Raw genomic sequence first — 19,733 nt, forward strand, 5'->3', positions numbered from 1 at the left:
GCCAGCCAGAGTTCAGAAAGAAATAGAGAGGGTGAGCTTATTCAGCAGTTAATTTTGTAGGCTGAAAACAGTCTAGGCCTAGGTTAGCACACAGAAGCAGGAAGCCGAAGCCTTCAAGGTCCGGGCTAGCAGAAGATTAGGTTGTACAGAAGCTGGAAACGTCCATGCCTAGGCCTAGGAATAGGTAAGATTAGAGATGGAAGCACTCTGGGCTCAGCCGGAGCCATGTATTCATAAAGCTTGGGTGTGGCTCTCATCACATCCTATCGCCTGAGGAAATAAAAACAACATTCATACCCTGTGTGTAAACAATATAATTTAAAGTAATTTCTGATCCCATGCAAATACCTACAAGTGCTTCTAATACGTCATTTGAGTTGAGAATTTCGTTTGCCAGTATAATCTCAAGCTTTATATCCAGGATTTGTTATTTACACTTTTCAGTTTTATCATCTAATTTGAGTGAAATACAAGGCTCGTGGAATTAAGATATATTTTTTATTTTTTTATATCTGGCAGTGCTGGGAGTACATGTTATGCCAGCATCTCATGCTGATTTGTAGTACTTTTTCTGAGGTGCATGCATTACAGTGACATTGTGATGTGTTACTGAACTGCCCTTTAGTTGTCTGAGCTGCCGTGTGCTTCCCACACGGGAAAGGCCCTTTTCCTCATGTTCTCACTAGCTGTGGATTTTAGGATTCCTGCTTCTGCCCATGTGGTACATAGGGACAGGAGCTCAGTGATATTTTGATGTGTGTTTCCCCAATTAATATGGTGACTTTGCATTTAAGTGTTCATGTGTCTCTTTTTGTTTAATATATGACTTATTTATATCCATAACATTCGTTTTCTGCTAGAAATACTGATTTTTAAATTTGCTTTGTGTTTATAGTTTTAAAATATAATTTTTGTCATACTTATTTCTATTGCAGAATATGGGAAATTATGCTTTTTGTTTTAAGACAATAAACATGTATTTTGAAGTTGTTCGAGTGCACTTTAGGAAAATTGTTTATTAGAGAGTGATTTATCATAAATTCACTTTTAAGGCTCAACCTTCCTTTCTACGTTGTCTGAGGATGAACAGGGGTTGTGGAACTTTGGGAAATGAATGATAATATCTTAAACACGAAAAGAGATATTAAGCCACACGATGGAGCAGCGTCATGAGTGTCAGGGGTGAGGCAAACTAATAGGATTACAGTACAGTCCCCTCAAAATGAAGACAAGAGCAGAAACAAGGAGGAAAGGCCTGTCCTGGAGGCCGCTCTGACTGACTGACCATCGACGATTATTCCTTGTTCTGTAATACATGTGTGTGGTGGGTAGTGGGTGTGCATGTGTGTGTGTTCTGTGGTGGGCACATGGGTTGGGCAGTTGCGTGTGCACTTGCGTGTGCATGCCTGTGGTGGTTTGAGACTGACGTTGGTGAGTCTCTGTCTGGTACCGCTTACCTTATTGACTGAGGAAGGGTCTCCCAGTTCACCACGGAGTTCGCTGATGCAGCTCGCACAGCCAGCCTGCTGACTTCAGGGTCCTCTGCCTCTGCCTTCCGTGGCCCGGGCACCGGGTGGGTTGCCTCGCACACCTGGCCTTCACCTGGGCTCTGGGGACTGAACTCCACCCGCTGCCCTTGTCACTTACGCAGTAAACACTTCACCACTTGAGTAGACGATGAGAACACGGAACCCAGAAGACACAATGCTTTCAAATGTCTGAAAGAAGGAAACAACCAGCCTAAAATTCTGTGTCTAATGCAAATCATCTTAAAAAAAGCAAACAACAACATGACATTAAATGAACAAAAAACCCCACCAACTAACCCCCCAAAAAAACCAACCCACCAAGAATTGGATTTGACAACAACATATGATAGCAAGGCCAGGGGGACCCAAAAAACTGAGATAGCATCCTGTTTTATAACTTATTAAGAAATAGGAGCGTATTTGATGTCACTTCTGTGATGTGCTGTTGTATGCTACTAGCTCATGATAATTTGATGTGTTAAACGAGCCTCACATGTCACTGTTTAGTTACCAAACATTTTTTTCTTTTCACTCTTGGAAAAGAATTGAGGCATCACAGTGCAGGATCCACAGGAAGCCAGGGCTGTCGCTTTCCCGCTTCGTGAGCCATGAGATCTGATTGTTTAAGAGTGGAGGGACAGACACGTTCTTGACGCTGAGGTTCCCGCTCTCCCGCTGGTTCTGTTTAGCTCATTACTATGCTGGACTGACCGACACTGTCCTTACCAAAGGGCTTCAGCCTTGTCAGCCAGTGGTGCTGTCAGAGCCTTGGTGGCTCAGCTCCGTCAGACGGCGGCAGTTGATGATGCTTTCTGCATATGTCACACCTGACGGTAGGAGCTGTCGTCATTCTCATGGTTCTTTGCAAGGCCATGTGTGTGTGCTGTGTGTGTGTGTACATGTGTGTGCGCTGTGTGTGCTGTGTGTGTGCATGTGCTGTGTGTGTGCATGTGTGTGTGCTGTGTGTGCTGTGTGTGTGTGTGTACATGTGTGTGTGCTGTGTGTGCTGTGTGTGTGTGTACATGTGTGTGCGCTGTGTGTGCTGTGTGTGTGTGTACATGTGTGTGCGCTGTGTGTGCTGTGTGTGTGTGTACATGTGTGTGCGCTGTGTGTGCTGTGTGTGTGCATGTGCTGTGTGTGTGCATGTGTGTGTGCTGTGTGTGTGCTGTGTATGTATGCGTGTGTGTATGCATGAGAGAGAGAGAGAGGGAACAGAGACTTAGATTTTGAAAACCTATTACTTGTCAGAGATTTTGGAGTCAGAACAATTTTAATACTGATGAATATGCTTGTGCATCTACCATATTGAATGCCTGAAGCCTTATCAATAAATGCCTTATTGAATGCTTATCAAGCTATTCCTTAGGTTAACAAGAAAACCAGAAAAAGTATTGACAAGTTTTTGAGGAGTAAAAATGTAAAGGAAATTTATTAATAGTGCTAATGGTATGATAAATTGGTCAAGACAGTATCTTTTTTAGGGCTGAAGAAAAACTATGTTTGTAGCCTGACCCAGGAACAGTCAAACAGACACACACACACACACACACTATTTATTATATATACATAATATATATATGCACAGGATGGATGAAAGGGAACAGTTTGCTAAGGAGTGTTTACAGAACCAGCGGCAGTGGGAGGTGCTGGGAGGGAGGAAGCAGGCGCGCTGTGTTCTTAGGATGTGAGCGACATGGACACAAATGCAGGGCTGGGGAAATGCAGTGAGAACATGTACGAAGCTCAGTTCTCCTCTCCTTCCCAGAGAATAGAAGTCAAGTCAGTTAAAAATAAGAAGCGAGCTCTTGGAGGTTAGAGCTGAAAAGAGACCGTGCGTGGGATGACCCTTGGGCGAGAGAGGGATTGTGGGTACTTGAGTGTGGGCATAGGCCATTTGGCGTTCTCAGTGCTGTGGCTGAGCCTTTGGTTGGGATGAGCAAGTGTAGGCTAGGTGTTGTCTCTTAGTCTGCTTGTCAGTACAGCAGTTCTCCTAGCCTGATCATTCTGGGCCATCGGGAGTAGTGCCACGTTTGATTTAACCCAAAGCTCAGTTCACGTTGCCTGTCTGCCCACTTGATGAGTGAATGTTTCTGACTCTACGTGTAGTCTCTCCAGGATTTGGTGTTGTTTCCTTAAACATTTTCTTTTTGGTGTTCTTGCTATATGATTGTGGGAAATGATGCCTAGGTTTTGTTTTATTCTGCTTTATTATTCATTTAGTTTTATTTCTTTGTTTCTTATTTTGTGTGGATAGTGTAGCATTGTTCGTGCGTGCACATGTGTTTGTGCGTATGCGTGTGCATATATACGGAGGCCGGGCGTTTACACTGAGCGTCTGCTTCACTCTCCACTTTACTTTTTGAGGCAGCGTCTCTCCCTGAACTTGCAGCTTACTGATCTGGCTGAGCTGACCAGCCAGTGAGCTCCAAGCATCTCCTTCTCTCAGCCCTGGGGCTGCAGGCGTGCCTGGCTGTACGTGTGCGTACGTGCTGTGAGACAGACGGCCGCTGTACTGCTGAGCCATCTCTCTGGCCCCCAGTTTTGGTTTTAATTTGCATTTTCCTTTACGAGTAACATAGAACGTCTTTTCATATTTATTGTCCATGCAGTGATTTTTTGAAATTTTGTGCAAATGTTCTGCCCATTTTATATTTGGCAGGTTTATCCTTTGTTTTGTAATCACGCTCTCTCAGAATGTGGGTTGACTTTCTATTCATTTGTCAATATTTGATAAATAGAGCTTACAGGTGTGTAGGGTTTTTTTTTTTTTTTTGGTTGTGCTTTGTATTTTGCTTAAACAACATTATGCTGTAATCTTTTACATTTTTACATTATCATAGATACTTTTCTCCAGTTAATTTTCAGTCTAGGTGGGTATGAGCTGTGTATGGGTGTGCATCTGTGCAGTAACTGCTCCCTGGGTGTTGTTCAGTACAGTTCTTTGCTGAGATTGTCTACATTAATAAAAACAGTAATAACAAAATTATTCCTAGGTGGCTAATCTTCTCATGCTTTTCTCTAGTAAAACTCACATTTATTTTGGTGTGTGTATAGGGCACACGTGAGCACAAATGTGTATATGTGTATGGCTGTGTGTGTGCATGTGCATGTGTGCATATGCATGCCCATGCATGTATGTGTGTGTGCGTGCTCACGCTTGTGTACAGGGACCTGGTTCTCTCCTCCAACAATGTGAGCTCTGGGACTGAACTCAGCTTGACTGACAGGCGCGGCAACAGCACCCTACAGTTTGACTGACAGGCATGGCAGCAACACCCTTATAGCTTGCTTGGCAGGCGTGTCAGCAGCACCGTTACAGCTTGACTGACTGACTGACTGGCACAGCAGCAACAGCCTACAGTTTGACTGACAGGCGGCGTGGCAGCAGCACCCTACAGCTTGGCTGACTGACAGGCGCGGCAGCAGCATCCTTTACCGGCTGAGCTGTCTCACTGGACCTTCATATGATTTCCTTAAGGCTGTGATTACATATTATCATGAGCTTTATGTCTCTAAGAGACAGGAATGTACTTTTCTGGCTGACTTTAGGGGGTGCAGTCTCTTACTTCTGGAGCGTGGGCAGCAGCACCGTGCTCCTGGCAAAGGCCCCCAGGAAACGCTCTCTGCTTTTCTATGTTAGGACGTCCTGGGCGTCCTTTCCTCTTATTATACTCTTCTGTCTAAATTTTTGTCTGGATATGACTTGCTTTACAAAGACTCCAGTCACTGAATTTAGGGTCCATATGAATCTAATAGGAATATGACTTCATTATATAACTTAAATTGTGACTTCAGTTCAAAATGTTTGCAGAAACTCCATTTCCTAATGCGGTCTTATTCTGAATTTATGGGTACATTAACTTTGGCGTGGATACTATACATTTAATGAATACTGTATTTTTTTTCTGTTTTTATCTTGATGGAAATAAAACTGATATTCATGCTTTACGTCAGAGTTGCTGATTTTAGTGGCTTCTGTGTAAGTGCCTTTAGCCTTTTCATGGTAATCGATTAGTTTTTACATGGGTAATGTGCATTTGGTCCTTTAAACAAGACCTGCACGATGACATCACCAGTACATGCCAGTGTGGATGAGGGTCTTCCCGGGCCTCACCCATACATGACGAACCGCAGGCAATTAACAGCTTAGACCAAACTTAAAGTTAGGCTCCTTCTTCTTCCCCTGCAAATGGCGTTTCATTTTCTGTACTGCACGCTGGTGCTCGAGCGGACAGAGGCTCCCTGCTCACAAGTAAATGTGAACACACACAGGCCCTTGGTTGTGCATGGAGTTGTGTTTAGCATTGCTGGAAGTTGCTACACTGTCTTATGCAGCTTATGAGTTTTTATGAGTCTACATCTCTGTCAGCCTTTAATGTCTATATTTTCAGTCTTAGCTACCATAATAGGTTGTGGTGGTCTCTCACCATTATTTTAATGTTCATTTGCTTGATCACACAGAGTGAAGCACTTTTTATACATCTATTTAACATGTATGTGGTTTTTTTTACCTTGGGAAAGGTGTCTGTTCACATATCTAGCACTACATTTAAATGTTCAATTTTAAGTGTTCTTTGTATGATTGGGAACCATTCTTTTGTTCTTGTTGCAATGTTTTTATGACCTGATGGTATTTTGTTGCAGCATTTTTTTAATGACACTTTGTGGCTTGTGCTTTGATTCTCTGAGGAGTATCTTCTATAGTACATAAAAATTAACATTAAGCAATACCTCATCAATTGAGTTTTATAATTTGTGCTTTTGGTACTTTTAGAAATTCATCATCAAATTTAGTTTCTAGATTTCTCTCCCATACTATCTTCTAGGAGCTTATCATATTCTGCATGTATGTTTACTGTTCATTATGCATTAATTTTTCATCAATGTAATATTTATATATGTGGTATGTGTATGTGTCTGCATGTGTGTTCATGTGTGTGTCAGTGCACATATGTGTATGTGAACATGCATGTGTTTATGTGTGCAGTGTGGAGATCTGAGGTTGTGTTCATGTGTGTGTCAGTGCACATATGTGTATGTGTACATGCATGTGTTTATGCGTGCAGTGTGGAGATCTGAAGTTGTGTTCATGTGTGTGTCAGTGCGCATATGTGTATGTGTACATGCATGTGTTTATGTGTGCAGTGTGGAGATCTGAGCTTGACTTCATGTGTCGCTCCCTATTGTGCACAACACTGTCTATTGAAATAGGATCCGTTGCTGAAACTGGAGCTTGCCCCTTTGGCTAGTGTAGCTGGCTAGCTTACCTTAGAATTCCCTGTCTCTGTCTCTGCATTAGAATGGCAGGTGCGCCACCACACCCACAGGCTTTTATATGGGCTCTGGAGGTCTGAAGTCCTGGCCTCACATTTGCAGGGCGTGCACTTCACTGCGGTCGTATTTAATAGAGAATCTTCAGTTTGGGTCTAAATTCTTTCTTCCCCTTTGCTTATGATGTTTAGGTATCCCAGTAACATTTCTTGTATCTTTTCATTATAAAATTATTTTGCTTCTTTGTTTATTCTCCTTTCTCAGTAACACTGTTTGGTTACTGTAAATTATAGCCAATGTCTTTTAGAAATTCATCATCAGATTTAGCTTCTGGATTTTCTCCCATGTTACCTTGTAGGAGTTTATCATATTCTGCATGTATATTTACTGTTTATTCTACAAAGAGTCAGGAGCCCTTTGACTTATTCTTCATTATTTTTCGTAAATAATTGTTATTTAATTTTGTGGGTATCCATGTGTGCCTGAGTCAGTGCCTGTGCACACATATGTACAAGTGTTCTCGAAGGCCAGAAGTGACGTCAGAGCCCTGGGAACCAGAGTTATGGAGTTGTGAGCCACCACGTGGATTCTGGGACGTAAACCTGGGTCCTCTGCAGACACTAAGTGCTCTGATCTGTGGAGAGGTCTCTGCAGCCCCAACATTGTCTCACCTTTCTCTGCAGCCCCAACATTGTCTCACCTAAGCTCTCCCCTTCCCATGTAAACTTTACAGTCAGTTTGTGCTGTCCATTAGACAATTACTGAGATTTTATTGAGATTAAATTGAATCTCCAGATCAATGTAAGAATTGACATATGATAATATTAGTCTTCACATTCATGTACATGAAATATCTCTCCATTTATTTTAATAACTTTATTTTGTATTCTTTAATTATTTGTTCACATATTTTTTGAAACAAGGTTTAATTAGGCTACCTGGAGCTTGCTATGTAAATCAGGTTGGCTTCAAACTCATAGAGATTCACCTTCCTCTGTCTCCCAAGTGCTCGAGCTTTCTTAAAAATCAGAATTCTATAGTTTTCCTCATAAATCTTATAATATTTAATATTATATAAAGTACACATTTAATATATTATTCATATATTAAACATGTAGAATATTTAATATGTAATGAATGCATATATGTATATATGTGTATATATGTATGTGTGTGTGTGTAGGTGTGTGTGTGTGTAGGTGTGTGTGTGTGTATATATATATATTCAGTTCCCTGGGGAGAGCTTTAGAGCTTTGCCTTGTATCTGTCCGTTTTCCTGCTGGAGAACCTCTGTTTACTGTGCAGGAAACTGCAAGTGACCTGATTCTCTTTCGGATGGTACTGTTGCTTTACCCGCAGAGTAATGGGGACAGGAGCCTGGGCTCTGACTCTCCCGCATAGAACCTCTGCTTTTTTTGCGTGAGGTGTAGGGCAGAGGTTGTTTTGCTCCATTTTAACCTCTTCAGCCCGGTTGGTAACTCATACCTCTGCTGAGGGTGGAGTTTGGAAAATCACCCAGACTTTTTTTTGACTTTTCCCTGGAATAGAACTTCTGGAAGGTTGGGAAGCAGAGGAGGAGGTGCCCCACTACTCTTTTAAGGTACTGCTGACGTGAACCAGGAGCTGTGTTACCCGGCTCTACCCTCTGCTTAGAGATTTCACATTGCTGTGTGTCAAAGGCGAGGGCACTGGGAAGAAAGCTGGCAACAGGCCTGGCCCAGCGGACTGTTGACTGTGGGAGACTGGGGACTGGACTCAGCCGCCGTGCATGAGAGGCGGGCACTCTACAGCTGAGCTCCATGCTCGCTGAGCTCCGTGCTCCCAGCCAGTGCCCAGGAGGCCTTGACTTGTGACCCTCCTGTCGTGGACTCCTGAGCAGCTGTCATCACAGGCCTGTGCCACCTGGTCATACTCAGTGTTGACATTCCTCGCCATGGTCACTTAGTAGGCATTCTTGAGTAAGTATTTAGTGTTGCTCTTAATAAAGGTTTATGATAGTGTGAATTTTCCGAGCCCTTAAAACTATTTTGTATTAATTAAAGTTCTTTTCCTGGCGAGACTGTGAAACTTTTCATATTGTCTCTCTGGGAGCCCGTCCCATTCTTTAGGCATCAAATGATATTAAAAATCCGTGGCTTTAGAGACTACATATACACACCAACTATTTCATACGTGTTCATCACGTTTATATATTTTAGCAGAATCGTTATAAAGCATTGATTTATGTTACTATTCATCTTTCTATATTGGTTTATTCAGAGCAATGTATAATTCTGAGCATATGTTTATAGTTCTTTATATAAATTTTACTGTTTATGAAAAATACATTCCAGAGGTGTGAGTGTACGTGTGCATGCGTGCGGGAGCCTGGGTGCCTGTGAGGCCAGGGTTGTCAGAATCTCCTGGAGTTGCTGCTGCTCATGTGTCATAACTGCTGGGCCGTCTCTTCAGCCACTAACCACAGTTTAGTTCCTTGCACATTATGTATGCATCTAAAGACAGCTAAATACAACCCGTAGGAAAGTGTAGCAGGGATGGACATGGAAATAAAAATAGTAATGTTTCTATCCCAATTCTGATTATTTGGTAGGTTCATCCTATAGAAATTCAGTGAGCTTTTGGCTTATGGTATCTGCACTTTTGCGTATAAATTTTAATTAAACATAAAGGCTCATTAAGAGGTCCTTAACAATTTTATAACTTTAACCCAATGTAATTTGGACCAAATTTATTATATTTAACTTTTTGCTTGTCTTAGCATGAAGCAGTTATGATGTCTTGGTCCTTTGCTTTTAGGTAGATTGGTTGGTTTCCTACTTTCATAAGTGAAAAATCACTCAAAATATAAATTATTAGTATTAAAAATTCTATCCATATGTGCTTCCTCAAAGCACTCTGATATGCTTAGAATCCACAAATATGCTTTTAAGATATTGAGGCTTATAAATTGCTTACAGGTGGTTAAATATATGTATTTTCCTCTCATAATCCCCAGAAAACTTTTTATATACAATGTCAATACTTTATTTATAAAACCTGGGAAGTCTCTCTATCCTTTGTAATACATTTTTAAATTTTATCCTGTAGGACTATTTTGAAAGAAAGTGGGTTTGCCCGATACCTTCACTCAGCTGTTGTTATCAATGGAGCTATGCTTGTTTTTGGAGGAAACACCCACAATGACACTTCCCTGAGTAACGGTGCAAAATGTTTTTCTGCCGATTTCCTGGCATATGACATAGGTATGTATCTGTTAGGACTGTATGAAGCGGAGAGTTCCGGAAAGTTTGCTCAAATTGATCTGCAGCATGCGTGTGTGTCCTTTAGAGCAGTTTAGCCACAGGCTGTACTTTGGGTGTCCTCTCATATCAGCACAGTGGCCGTTCAGGTGAGTCAGTGTGAGCTGCCGTTAGCCACAGACGAAGAGAAGTGTAGGTTTGAGTGACCTTCAGAAGCCTGTGACTGTTGTGTCCTTACCTAAAAATTGTCTAGGCCTCTTGTGGCTCTATCAGTTGTAACGGTGGGTAGACACGTAAAGCTGAGAAACTGTCAAAAGTAAGACGGGAAGAATGCAAACGCTTCAGACTCAGTGGGAACGAGCAAAACTCAGTGTGTGTTAAATATACCAAGCGTATTTCCTGAGCCGGGGAGGGAAGTTCATGGAAAGGAAGCGGAAGGAAGCGATAGTGAAACAGGGCGAGGCGACAAGGCAGGAATCCAGGCTGTACCTGGGAAAGAGAAAAGCTAACTAGGGCGTTTCCCGGACAACCAGAAGTAGCCGTAGCACTCACCTGTTCTCATGCTGTGTTCCTGTTGATTTTGTGTGTGTGGATGAAATGTTCGCCAGCACATCACTGTAGTAAAAATATTGCTTCTTTACTTGTCATGTTATTGCTTAAAGCCTCCTGATATATAAAATATACTTAGCAGTACATGAGTGTCTTTTATTGATGGATCAAATAAAGTGCTGTATCAAATTGTAAGCTGTTCACTTCAGCTCCTTAATTGTTGTCTGAGATCCAGAAAATACGTTGACGGGGCGGTGAGTCCAGCTGGCAGTGACCTCTTACCTGCTGGCCAGTGAGACAGTGAGCTTATCTTTCTGGGAGAAAAGGAGGCCTTTACTTTTTTTGTTCATTCATATTTATTCTGTGAATGTTGTTTTAAAAGCAAAAGAATAGGAAGTCATTGTTACTGTTAAAAATCCACAAAGTGGGAATTTGAATTTTTACATTAGATTTTTTTCAGTGAGTTTTTACAGAGTGCTTGTACAGTGTGTCCTCAGTAAGTCCTAGTGATGTGTACAGAGCCTGCAGCCTCTCTCACAGTCTGTAACAGTATGCTGACAGGCAGGGGTGACAGGGACGGGCTGATCTGCAGGAACATGGTGGCCATCATTCTAAGACTAGTCTGTCTGCGTGGCTGCATCTTGCTGACTGGGCGGGTCCCGCCATGTTCTTAATGCTCCGTCCACTATCAGATAACTTAGATTTAATAATGTTCATTTCTTAATACCCTGCATTGAAAGAAGCAAAGACCTATTTTATTTTGAGATATATTTATTTAGGCTGGAAGAAGAATAGTCTAAACAGTTTTATGATTTAACATATTACATTTTTAACTCTTGTTAGTACCGACTAAAAAAACATAAAGGCATCCATTGAACAGTGTTGGATAAAAGCGTTTTATTTATTTGATTATTTGTACGTACTTCCCAATAAATTTGTCATATGTTATTTGTTTATACTTCCATTGGTAGCATCAAATGTTGCAGTATTTTCTTGAAGAAAATATTTTCATATATTTTTCACACAAAAGAAAAATTGTTACAAAGTGGTTATATTGTTCATTAGGAACAAAGATAGATGTTATAATGAGCCAAATAGAAAATTTATTTTTAAAACCATGTTTTCTTCCTTGTGTAAGGGCTGTTCTTTGTCATGTTTAAATGAAGTGCAGCTGAGCTGGTACATTAATTTAAACAAAATCATGCCAATACTAATTTTTCATTCTTCTAAAATTCACAGTTTCAATCTTAGCATCATTAGAAGTTTTTATATAGTGAAATAATTAATCTTTGGAAATATAACTTTGTCTTCTGGTCCTTATATGGTTTGTGGTAAGGATTTTCAAAACCTGATGATCTGGGGTCTGGAATTCTGAGGAAGTTTGTTGGGAAAATCAAAACCAAAGAGAACCAGGCATGTATGACCTACCTGTTAGAGGTTAGACTCCAGGCACCTGTATTGTCAAGGAGTGACTGGGTGGCTCAGTGGTTAGGAGGACATGCGTTGCAGATGCCTCGATCCCAGCACCCACAGCTGGTGGTCACAGCTGCCTGTGGCTCCACCGGACGGACTGATGACCTCTGATATCCTCTGCACGTAACCACACTCAGGTGCACACTCCCACCCCAGATGCACACATGAACATATAATTAAAGTAAGACAAAAATCTTCCAGAAGTGATGGGAGGGCCCGGAGGGATGGGTTGGCTGGGAGTGGTGGAGGCCCCCAGTTTGGGCTGCGTTACTGTGTTGAGTGGCTCACTGCTGCCTGTACCTCCTGCCCCAGAGGGGACTATATCCTGCAGCATACACGGGCAACAGCACGCATGTGCTTATACATGCAGACACAACACTTGCAGGATTAAATAAAAAGACGACTGAAGTACAGCTGATAATAGAGCCAGAGCTGGCGAGTGGCCCGTGGTCAGCTGTAACTCTTAGCAGGATGCACTGCTTAATGTGTAGTCGCAAACCTAACTTGAAGTCAGATTTTAGAATCTGAAGTTTTTTTTTATTAGTTCTTTGGTTGTGGTTAGTGATTTACAGAGCTGCAAGGTTATCTTTTTTTTTTTTTTTCAACATTGAAACTATATATAATTTTTTTCTGGTAAAGATAGATTCCTGTGTAAAATGTAGGTAAAAGTCTGAGAGAAAATGAAAAACAATTAACTTCTCTATTTTCATAAAAGTATTAGAGAGACGGAGGTGTCAGCCCCCGAGTCAGGTGATGTTGGAGCCAGGCACAGGAGCAGGATTTCCCCGACAGTGTCTTGCACGTGGCAAGAAACGGAAACTCCACTTCCCATTTAGTCAGTGATGGTTCCAAGAGTAAATTCTCAGAACACGATGGTTTCACTTACAGCATTAGTCCCTGGGTGGTGATTATGTAAAAATGTTAAACATGGAAAAATAACTATATTTTCATCAGTAATATTTTGATTGATATTGGTAAGATGGTGATGCATATTTTAATTGTTTTATTACACAGCAGAGTTAAAATACCACTTACATAGTTTATGAAGCATGGCACCCACGATCTTGGTCAGCCCTACGGAGTGCGATATATGAATTGTGTAGAATGGACACAGCTCTGTAAGGCATAATTTCATGATGAAATCAAGTGCCAAGTAATCTACTGACTTATTTTATGGGACATTCGAACACATTTCTGAAAATCCCAATTGGCTTGTTCTTGGTGTTTAAAGTTATTTTCAGTTTCTGGAGGTGTTATTCGTCCATGTTTTCTAATTATTTTTATTGTATTTTCATTGCTTTATTCGTTTGTTTGTTTGTTGGGTGAGTGTACACCTGAAAGAGCCAGTTCCCTACCTTGTAAGTCAGGAAAACCCTTGAAACCTTTCACATACGTCTCTTCCTTCAGGAATCAGCCAACTGCTCTATTGATTGATTGATTGATTGATTGATTGATTGATTGATTGCCTAAGCTGCCTTGCATCTCTGACTGGAGTATTTTCCTCCCTTTGGTATTTGATAAGAGAGCTAACTGTTGCCGCAGCGGCTTCCTCCTGCTTGCACCTCCTCCTCCCCTCTTACCCACCCTCTTCCTTAAAAATGCAAAATAAATGAGAGAAAATCTTTCCTTTCTGCTTGTTCAAGTGGAGAGCCAGGTCGCCTGCCACTTCCTGCAGTGCTCGGCTGTACACACGTTTTATATTGTGAACATGGCAGCGCACACTGACGGAGGAGCGAGAGCCGGCGGCCGCTCACCAGCGTTAAACCCGGCATTAAACCCGGTCACACGAGTTGCGAAACGCTGAGTTCAAAATCAGAAGTAAAGACTTAGTTCAGAGATTTTTATTCCACCACGTCACTATCATGTCTTACACACACACACACACACACACACACACACACACACACACACACACACACACACACACACACACACACCCCTAACGGTCTTTCTGTTGCGAAGAAGGCAGATACGTTTATCTGTGCAACAAAGATGCCACCAGTAATACTATCGGTGGATTTGACTTCTCTATAATTTATATTTGTTTTTCTGTGTCTTACCCACAAATTCACCAGGAAGTAGTGAATCCAAGATGGAAAGCCAAGGAGAGAAAGAAATGACTGTATGTGAACAGTAAATCCCAGCTGCTCTTAGCTTCTCCAGGCATTTGAGAGATCGGCCTTGTGTTTTGCCTGTGGATGCTCGTTTTTATCTTATGGTTCGGGCTGTCCTGGGTTCACTCCTGCTGCCCTGTCTCAAACTCACAGCAATCTTGTCACAGGTGCTGGTGTTACAGGTGTGAGCCACTGTTCCTGGACAAAGATTGCTTTAAATATGGAAATTACAGAGTATTTTAGAAAGAGACTACACGCTGAGGAGAGTGTTTGTAGAGACCCCTGGTGGATGCAGGATACTAAAGAGGTTAAGTTTTTAAATTTATTTTTGCCTTGTTTCTACTCTCGTATATACAGTCTGTTCATTTTTTGAAATCCTATTTCAACCACGCGCTGAAAACTGACATAATGCAGAGCACTTAAGCCGGTTCTGACTTCCTTCTCCTATGTGGATGAGGGCGTGTGTGTCCCTCATGTGCCCAGTGCTGGCCGAGGCCAGACGGGGCCTTTGGATGTCCTGCAGTGGGACTTACAGACAGCTGTGAGCTGCGGTGTGGATGCAGGAATCAAACCAGGTCCCTTTCTTTCCAAGAGCAGCCAGTGCCTTACCGGCTGAGCACCTCCAGCCTGGGCACAGAGAGTACCGCAAGCTGTTCACAGGATTAACAGAGTTCATACGCAATTACAGATACACACTGTCATGGAAACGATGAGAACTCATAGAAAAATCAGCCAGCAAATGCGTTCTTACCTGGATTATTTTCTGCATAATCACTAAATTAAATTAATACCAGAATTTTGGCTCAAGCTCTTCAAATAATTCTATATATCCTCGATGATAAATAGTTCAGATGGTGCAGTGTATTACAATTCGAGTTTAAGACCAATGACTTAATCTTTTGATCATCTGTGTATTTAATGTTTGGTTCGTACACTAAATGCTTTGCAGCAGAGGGTTTAGAAAACGTGTACTGAAGGATGTGTTTTTACTCTTTGTTACTGTGGTTTGTATTCCTCTTGGCTTAAACGATATCAGTTCTGTGTAGAATTTATTTTGAATTGTTTAGCTTGAACTGATAACGGAGTGACAATAGCTGGGCTGTTCTAGAAGTGTAAAGAGAATAGTAACATGAGACACCTTACAGCGTAGGATTTACACGTAAGCAGACTATGTTAACTTGGTGTTGATTACCAAGTAATTGTACTTAAGTATTTGGCAAGCTGGCATGTCTGCAGTTATCCCTTCTTTTTTATCTGGACTTACCATACGTTTGCAGTTGTAAGATGTGGACGGTGCTGGTGTAGCTGTGCCCGCTGACAGCGCACTTGGTGCCTGCGGTCTCGGTCTTCTCTTACTGATGATGCTGTGGGCTCTCGATAGGCTGTTCTGATGGTATGGTCTCCTGACAGTCTGTGGCCCCCGCCGTCTGCGCAGAGTGGCAGGGATAAAGGTCTGTGCTTTCCCACTGCTGAGGGCATGGCTGTGGGCACGTGGATCTATGTCACACACTCCCCTGCTAGTCGTTTCCACAGTCATGTCTGCAGTCGCTGGAGTGCTTGGTGGGTCACATGTTTTCCTGCCCAGCCATTTAGTCACAGCGCACACCCGATGCCATCTTCCGGTATATATTCCTAAATGTTGAATCTGCTGCCTTCGGAACTCAGAGAAGTCTGGCATGGTGGCTTCTTTTCTTTTAAATCTTAGTAAGAACACATACTATCCTTGGCCATTGGGACCTTATATAGTTTAACAGTACGGAAAGTTTGAATTTTTGTATATTTATTGTACATCTTTTGGAGTATGCCTGTTTTAGTAAGGTCTCCATTGCATCAACTAATAGTGATATTCTGGCCCTATTAGCATGTACAGAGTGATGTGATGTGTTTTCAATGTATTGGGAAACCACAATCAATACACAGCTTATAAATAATTAGCAGTGTAAGTGGTGTATATTTGAGTGTTACGATGACTGCCGTCTAGCTACCTGAGCTCATTGGTGAACCCTAACATTTCCATTAGTTTTCTGACTCAGAGCTTGGACCATGTATAGGTCACCCCCTCTTCCCAGAAAAGAATAATGTCTCCAGATCCTTTTAACAGGCTATTGCAAACACTCATAAGCCTAACTATGAAGAGACCAAAGTTGTCAATGACTCTTAAGCATTTAATTCTTCATTTATAACACAAGGCAATTCTTTAGTAAACCTCACTGAATTCTTGCAAAGACGTTTATGTTATGTGGACAAACATCACATTGAAAGCGATTTTTATACTAACTTTATAATAGAAAATACACATTATGCACATTCTTCCCCCATCTTCCCTTTTGTTTTTTCAAGACAGGGTTTCTCTGTGTAGCCTTGACTGTTGTGGAACTCACTCTGTTGACCAGGCTGGCCTCGAACTCACAGAGATCCTCCTGCCTCTGCCTCCCAAGTGCTAGGATTAAAGTTGTGCACCACCACCACCTGGCTATGCACATTTCTTAAATTGCCTGTAATACATAAAGTTGGCAGTCTGTTATCATGCACAAGTCTTTGTTGTGTATTTGGGAAATGAACCTACAGGAATGGGGTGATGTCTTAGTAGGTAAACGTTTCCTGTGTAAGCCTGAGAACCTGAGCCTGAATCCCCACAGCCTGTGTAGGAGCTGCGCAGGAGCACAGCCATAATCCCAGGGCAGCTGAGGTGGGGGTGGAGCCAGGAGAATCCCTCAGAGCCCTGGGCCAGCGTCAGCATACGCAGCTGAGCAGCAACAGGAAACCAGCCTGAAATGAGCTGCTGCAAGCACACACAACATGCCCACGCACACACACACACACACATGTGCACAGATACTCATACACACATGTGCACACACACACTCACACACACACTCATACATATGTGCACGTATGTCATTATTCACACATACATACACACGCATGTGTGCTCTCACACACTATAAAAAGGCTTGCAATCTGCAGAGCACTGGCTTGGAGGATTGTTAGTAGACCTCATGTGGACACTTTCTATGGATAAAGCAAAAACACAAGTAAAATGATTTTGTTTTTAATCTCTCCCATTGTAGAGTAACAGACAGAGTTTTGTTTTTTTTTGTCAGATTAACAGAGAGTTACAAACTGTAAGGAGTGCTCTCTTTTTGGAGCTGTCTGTGTTCTTGGAGTACTCTTTGGGAAATACAAGCCAGGGCATTTTTTTTTTATTACTTTCGCTATTCCAGTTTATGAACTGTGATTTTGGTTTTGATCTTTATTAGTAGAATATTGAACCAAAATTCATTTGATATTTATGTTACAGGCACACATATAGGTAAGAAAATATGTAACGTATTATATCTTTAACTTTTATAATTAGCTTGATATAGATCTACTGTTTTCTGGGATTTCTAAGGTTATTAAAACTGCATTTTCGAAAGCTTAATACAGTTATACTAAATACCAGCTTCTGCTTTTCAACACAGCATGTTTAAGAAGTTCAAAGGGAATAAAATGTCCTTAGCCTGTCCCTAGGTGCTGGACACCGAGTCATTTGACATCTTAAAGTCTGTGTGTATGTGTGCTATCTTTAGTGTTGTATTGAGACGGTATATTTTAGCTTTCTTTTTTTTTTTTTCTTTTTTCAGTTTTTGAGAGTTTTGTTTATGAAAACTGCATCATTCCTCTCTCCTCCCTCAAACTTCTGTTTCTCCCCCTCTTCCTCTCAAAGACTGTATAATTTTGGTCTAACCATTTTTCCATATTATTTACATAACTGAATTATTTCTATTGTTTTAAAAAGTTTTTAAATCTAGGTTTTTGTGCAGTTGAAGTATTCCTTCCAACACCAAATAAAAACTACTTTCTTGAAACATTATAATAGTAAAGTAGTTTACATCTTATAATGGTCTTATTGTGGACACTCTGTCAGTGGGTACTCTGCATCCTATTTCCTTTTTTGTTTGTTTCCATTTTTTTGAGACAGGGTTTCTCTGTGTAGCCTTGGCTTTGTAGACCAGGCTGGCCTCAAACTCACAGTGGTCCGCCTGCCTCTGCCTCCCCGAGTGCTGGGATTAAAGGCGTGCGCCCCTGTGCAGGCTGGCTCCCGTTTACTTTTATATGCATGAGATGATAGGATGGAGTTGACAAGTGTGCCCTGTGGTGACACTCATGGGCTTACTGTGCGAAATTTGGTAATTCAGTAAAGACAAGTCAGTGAAATTGTCTCCAGACACAAAGGATACTTGATTTTATTAATTCACTTATTAATACTCATATACTTAAAGTTAATGGTAAGGATTTTATGCAGGAGTTATTTGTATTTGAAGTCTTATGGTAGTTGACTAAAAAATACTAAATTGTAGGTAATGGAAAATTATTGTTCTTTTTTTTCTGATTTTAAGTATTAAGAATTTCTTAAAACTTTGCTTCCTTTCTTTTTCAGCTTGTGATGAATGGAAAACATTACCTAAACCGAATCTTCACAGAGACGTCAATAGATTTGGGCATTCTGCAGTTGTCATCAATGGGTAAGGACACACTTATCATGTCCGAGGTCAGGAGCGGTTGCCCTCGCATCTTCAGATGTTCTGAACTTCCTTTGACACTTGCGCTTGACTGTTCACAATAGCGGGCTTTATGCCCATTCTTATCCCTGAGTACGTTATGGCTGGTTAACCATGTCCTCCACTGTTCCTCTTTTTTTTTTTTTTTTTTTTCATTTTTTTAATTTAAACTATTTTTTTTATTAATTTATTCTTGTTACATCTTTTTGTTAACTTAAGTCACTAAGTGCTGAGGACACTGAGCTCAGTGCAGACTCCTAGCGAGGTCACTGTGTCTTTGTTTCTCTTAAAGACTCTCTGGAAAGACCCAAGGAGTAAATAAAGGCTAACCTGTGAGAATCAGAAGCTCATCGTAGTCCCGCAGTTAACTCCACGTGTGAATTTTGATGTCTGGAGATCATTGACCTCCCTAGACTTTAATACCTGCATATATTTTAGAAATTGGAGTGTAGGATTAAATTACAGTCTCTTTATATATATATACTTTGTTTTTGAGATGCGTTCTTATTCTGTAGTCTAGCTGGACTAAATATGTAATCCATGCAAGCACTGCGCTCATGCCTCTGGCTCCAGAGTGTGGGGGTTTAAACATGAGGCACCATACTCAGAAAGTTTGCATGAGTTTTGTTTCATTAACAAGAATTTGTTATTTTGGATCTGCATGACAGTCTATGATCTATAGCTTATTCAGTGGTTTAAAATGCTTAATTCAGAATGTTGTTTCTATAAGTTTATTTTCGGCTTGTCCCAGTTACGTATGATTTTCTTACCACTGCCATACAGTGGGTTGTTATCCACAGCTTCATAACTGACATGAGCTGACTTTAAAAATAGCAGTGAGTGAGGTTCCTGTAAACCCTAAGACCCCTAGCTTCATAGTGAAAAATAGGGTTTAATTTTGATTTTCATTGGTTAATACTGAAAATTACAATTGAAGCATTTGGGCCAGTTTTTTTTTTTTATGTCAACAGTAGTTTTATAGATTAAAAAGTGTGTTGTTTGAGGGCATGCAAG

At 41.2% G+C, this 19,733-nt stretch overlaps 1 protein-coding gene across 1 annotated transcript in view; it reads left to right on the forward strand.

The window, feature by feature from the left end:
- The window catches only part of Atrnl1 (attractin like 1), a 552,888-nt gene that overhangs the window by 45,164 nt on the left and 487,991 nt on the right, over positions 1-19,733 (forward strand). The window contains exons 10-11 of the mRNA XM_051146856.1: positions 9,888-10,042; positions 18,599-18,683. Of these exons, the coding sequence (XP_051002813.1) occupies positions 9,888-10,042; positions 18,599-18,683 (240 nt within the window). The remainder of the gene's footprint in view (positions 1-9,887; positions 10,043-18,598; positions 18,684-19,733) is intronic.

Source organism: Acomys russatus, chromosome 5 (genome assembly GCF_903995435.1).
Source record: "Acomys russatus chromosome 5, mAcoRus1.1, whole genome shotgun sequence".
Classification (NCBI taxonomy): Eukaryota; Metazoa; Chordata; class Mammalia; order Rodentia; family Muridae; genus Acomys; species Acomys russatus.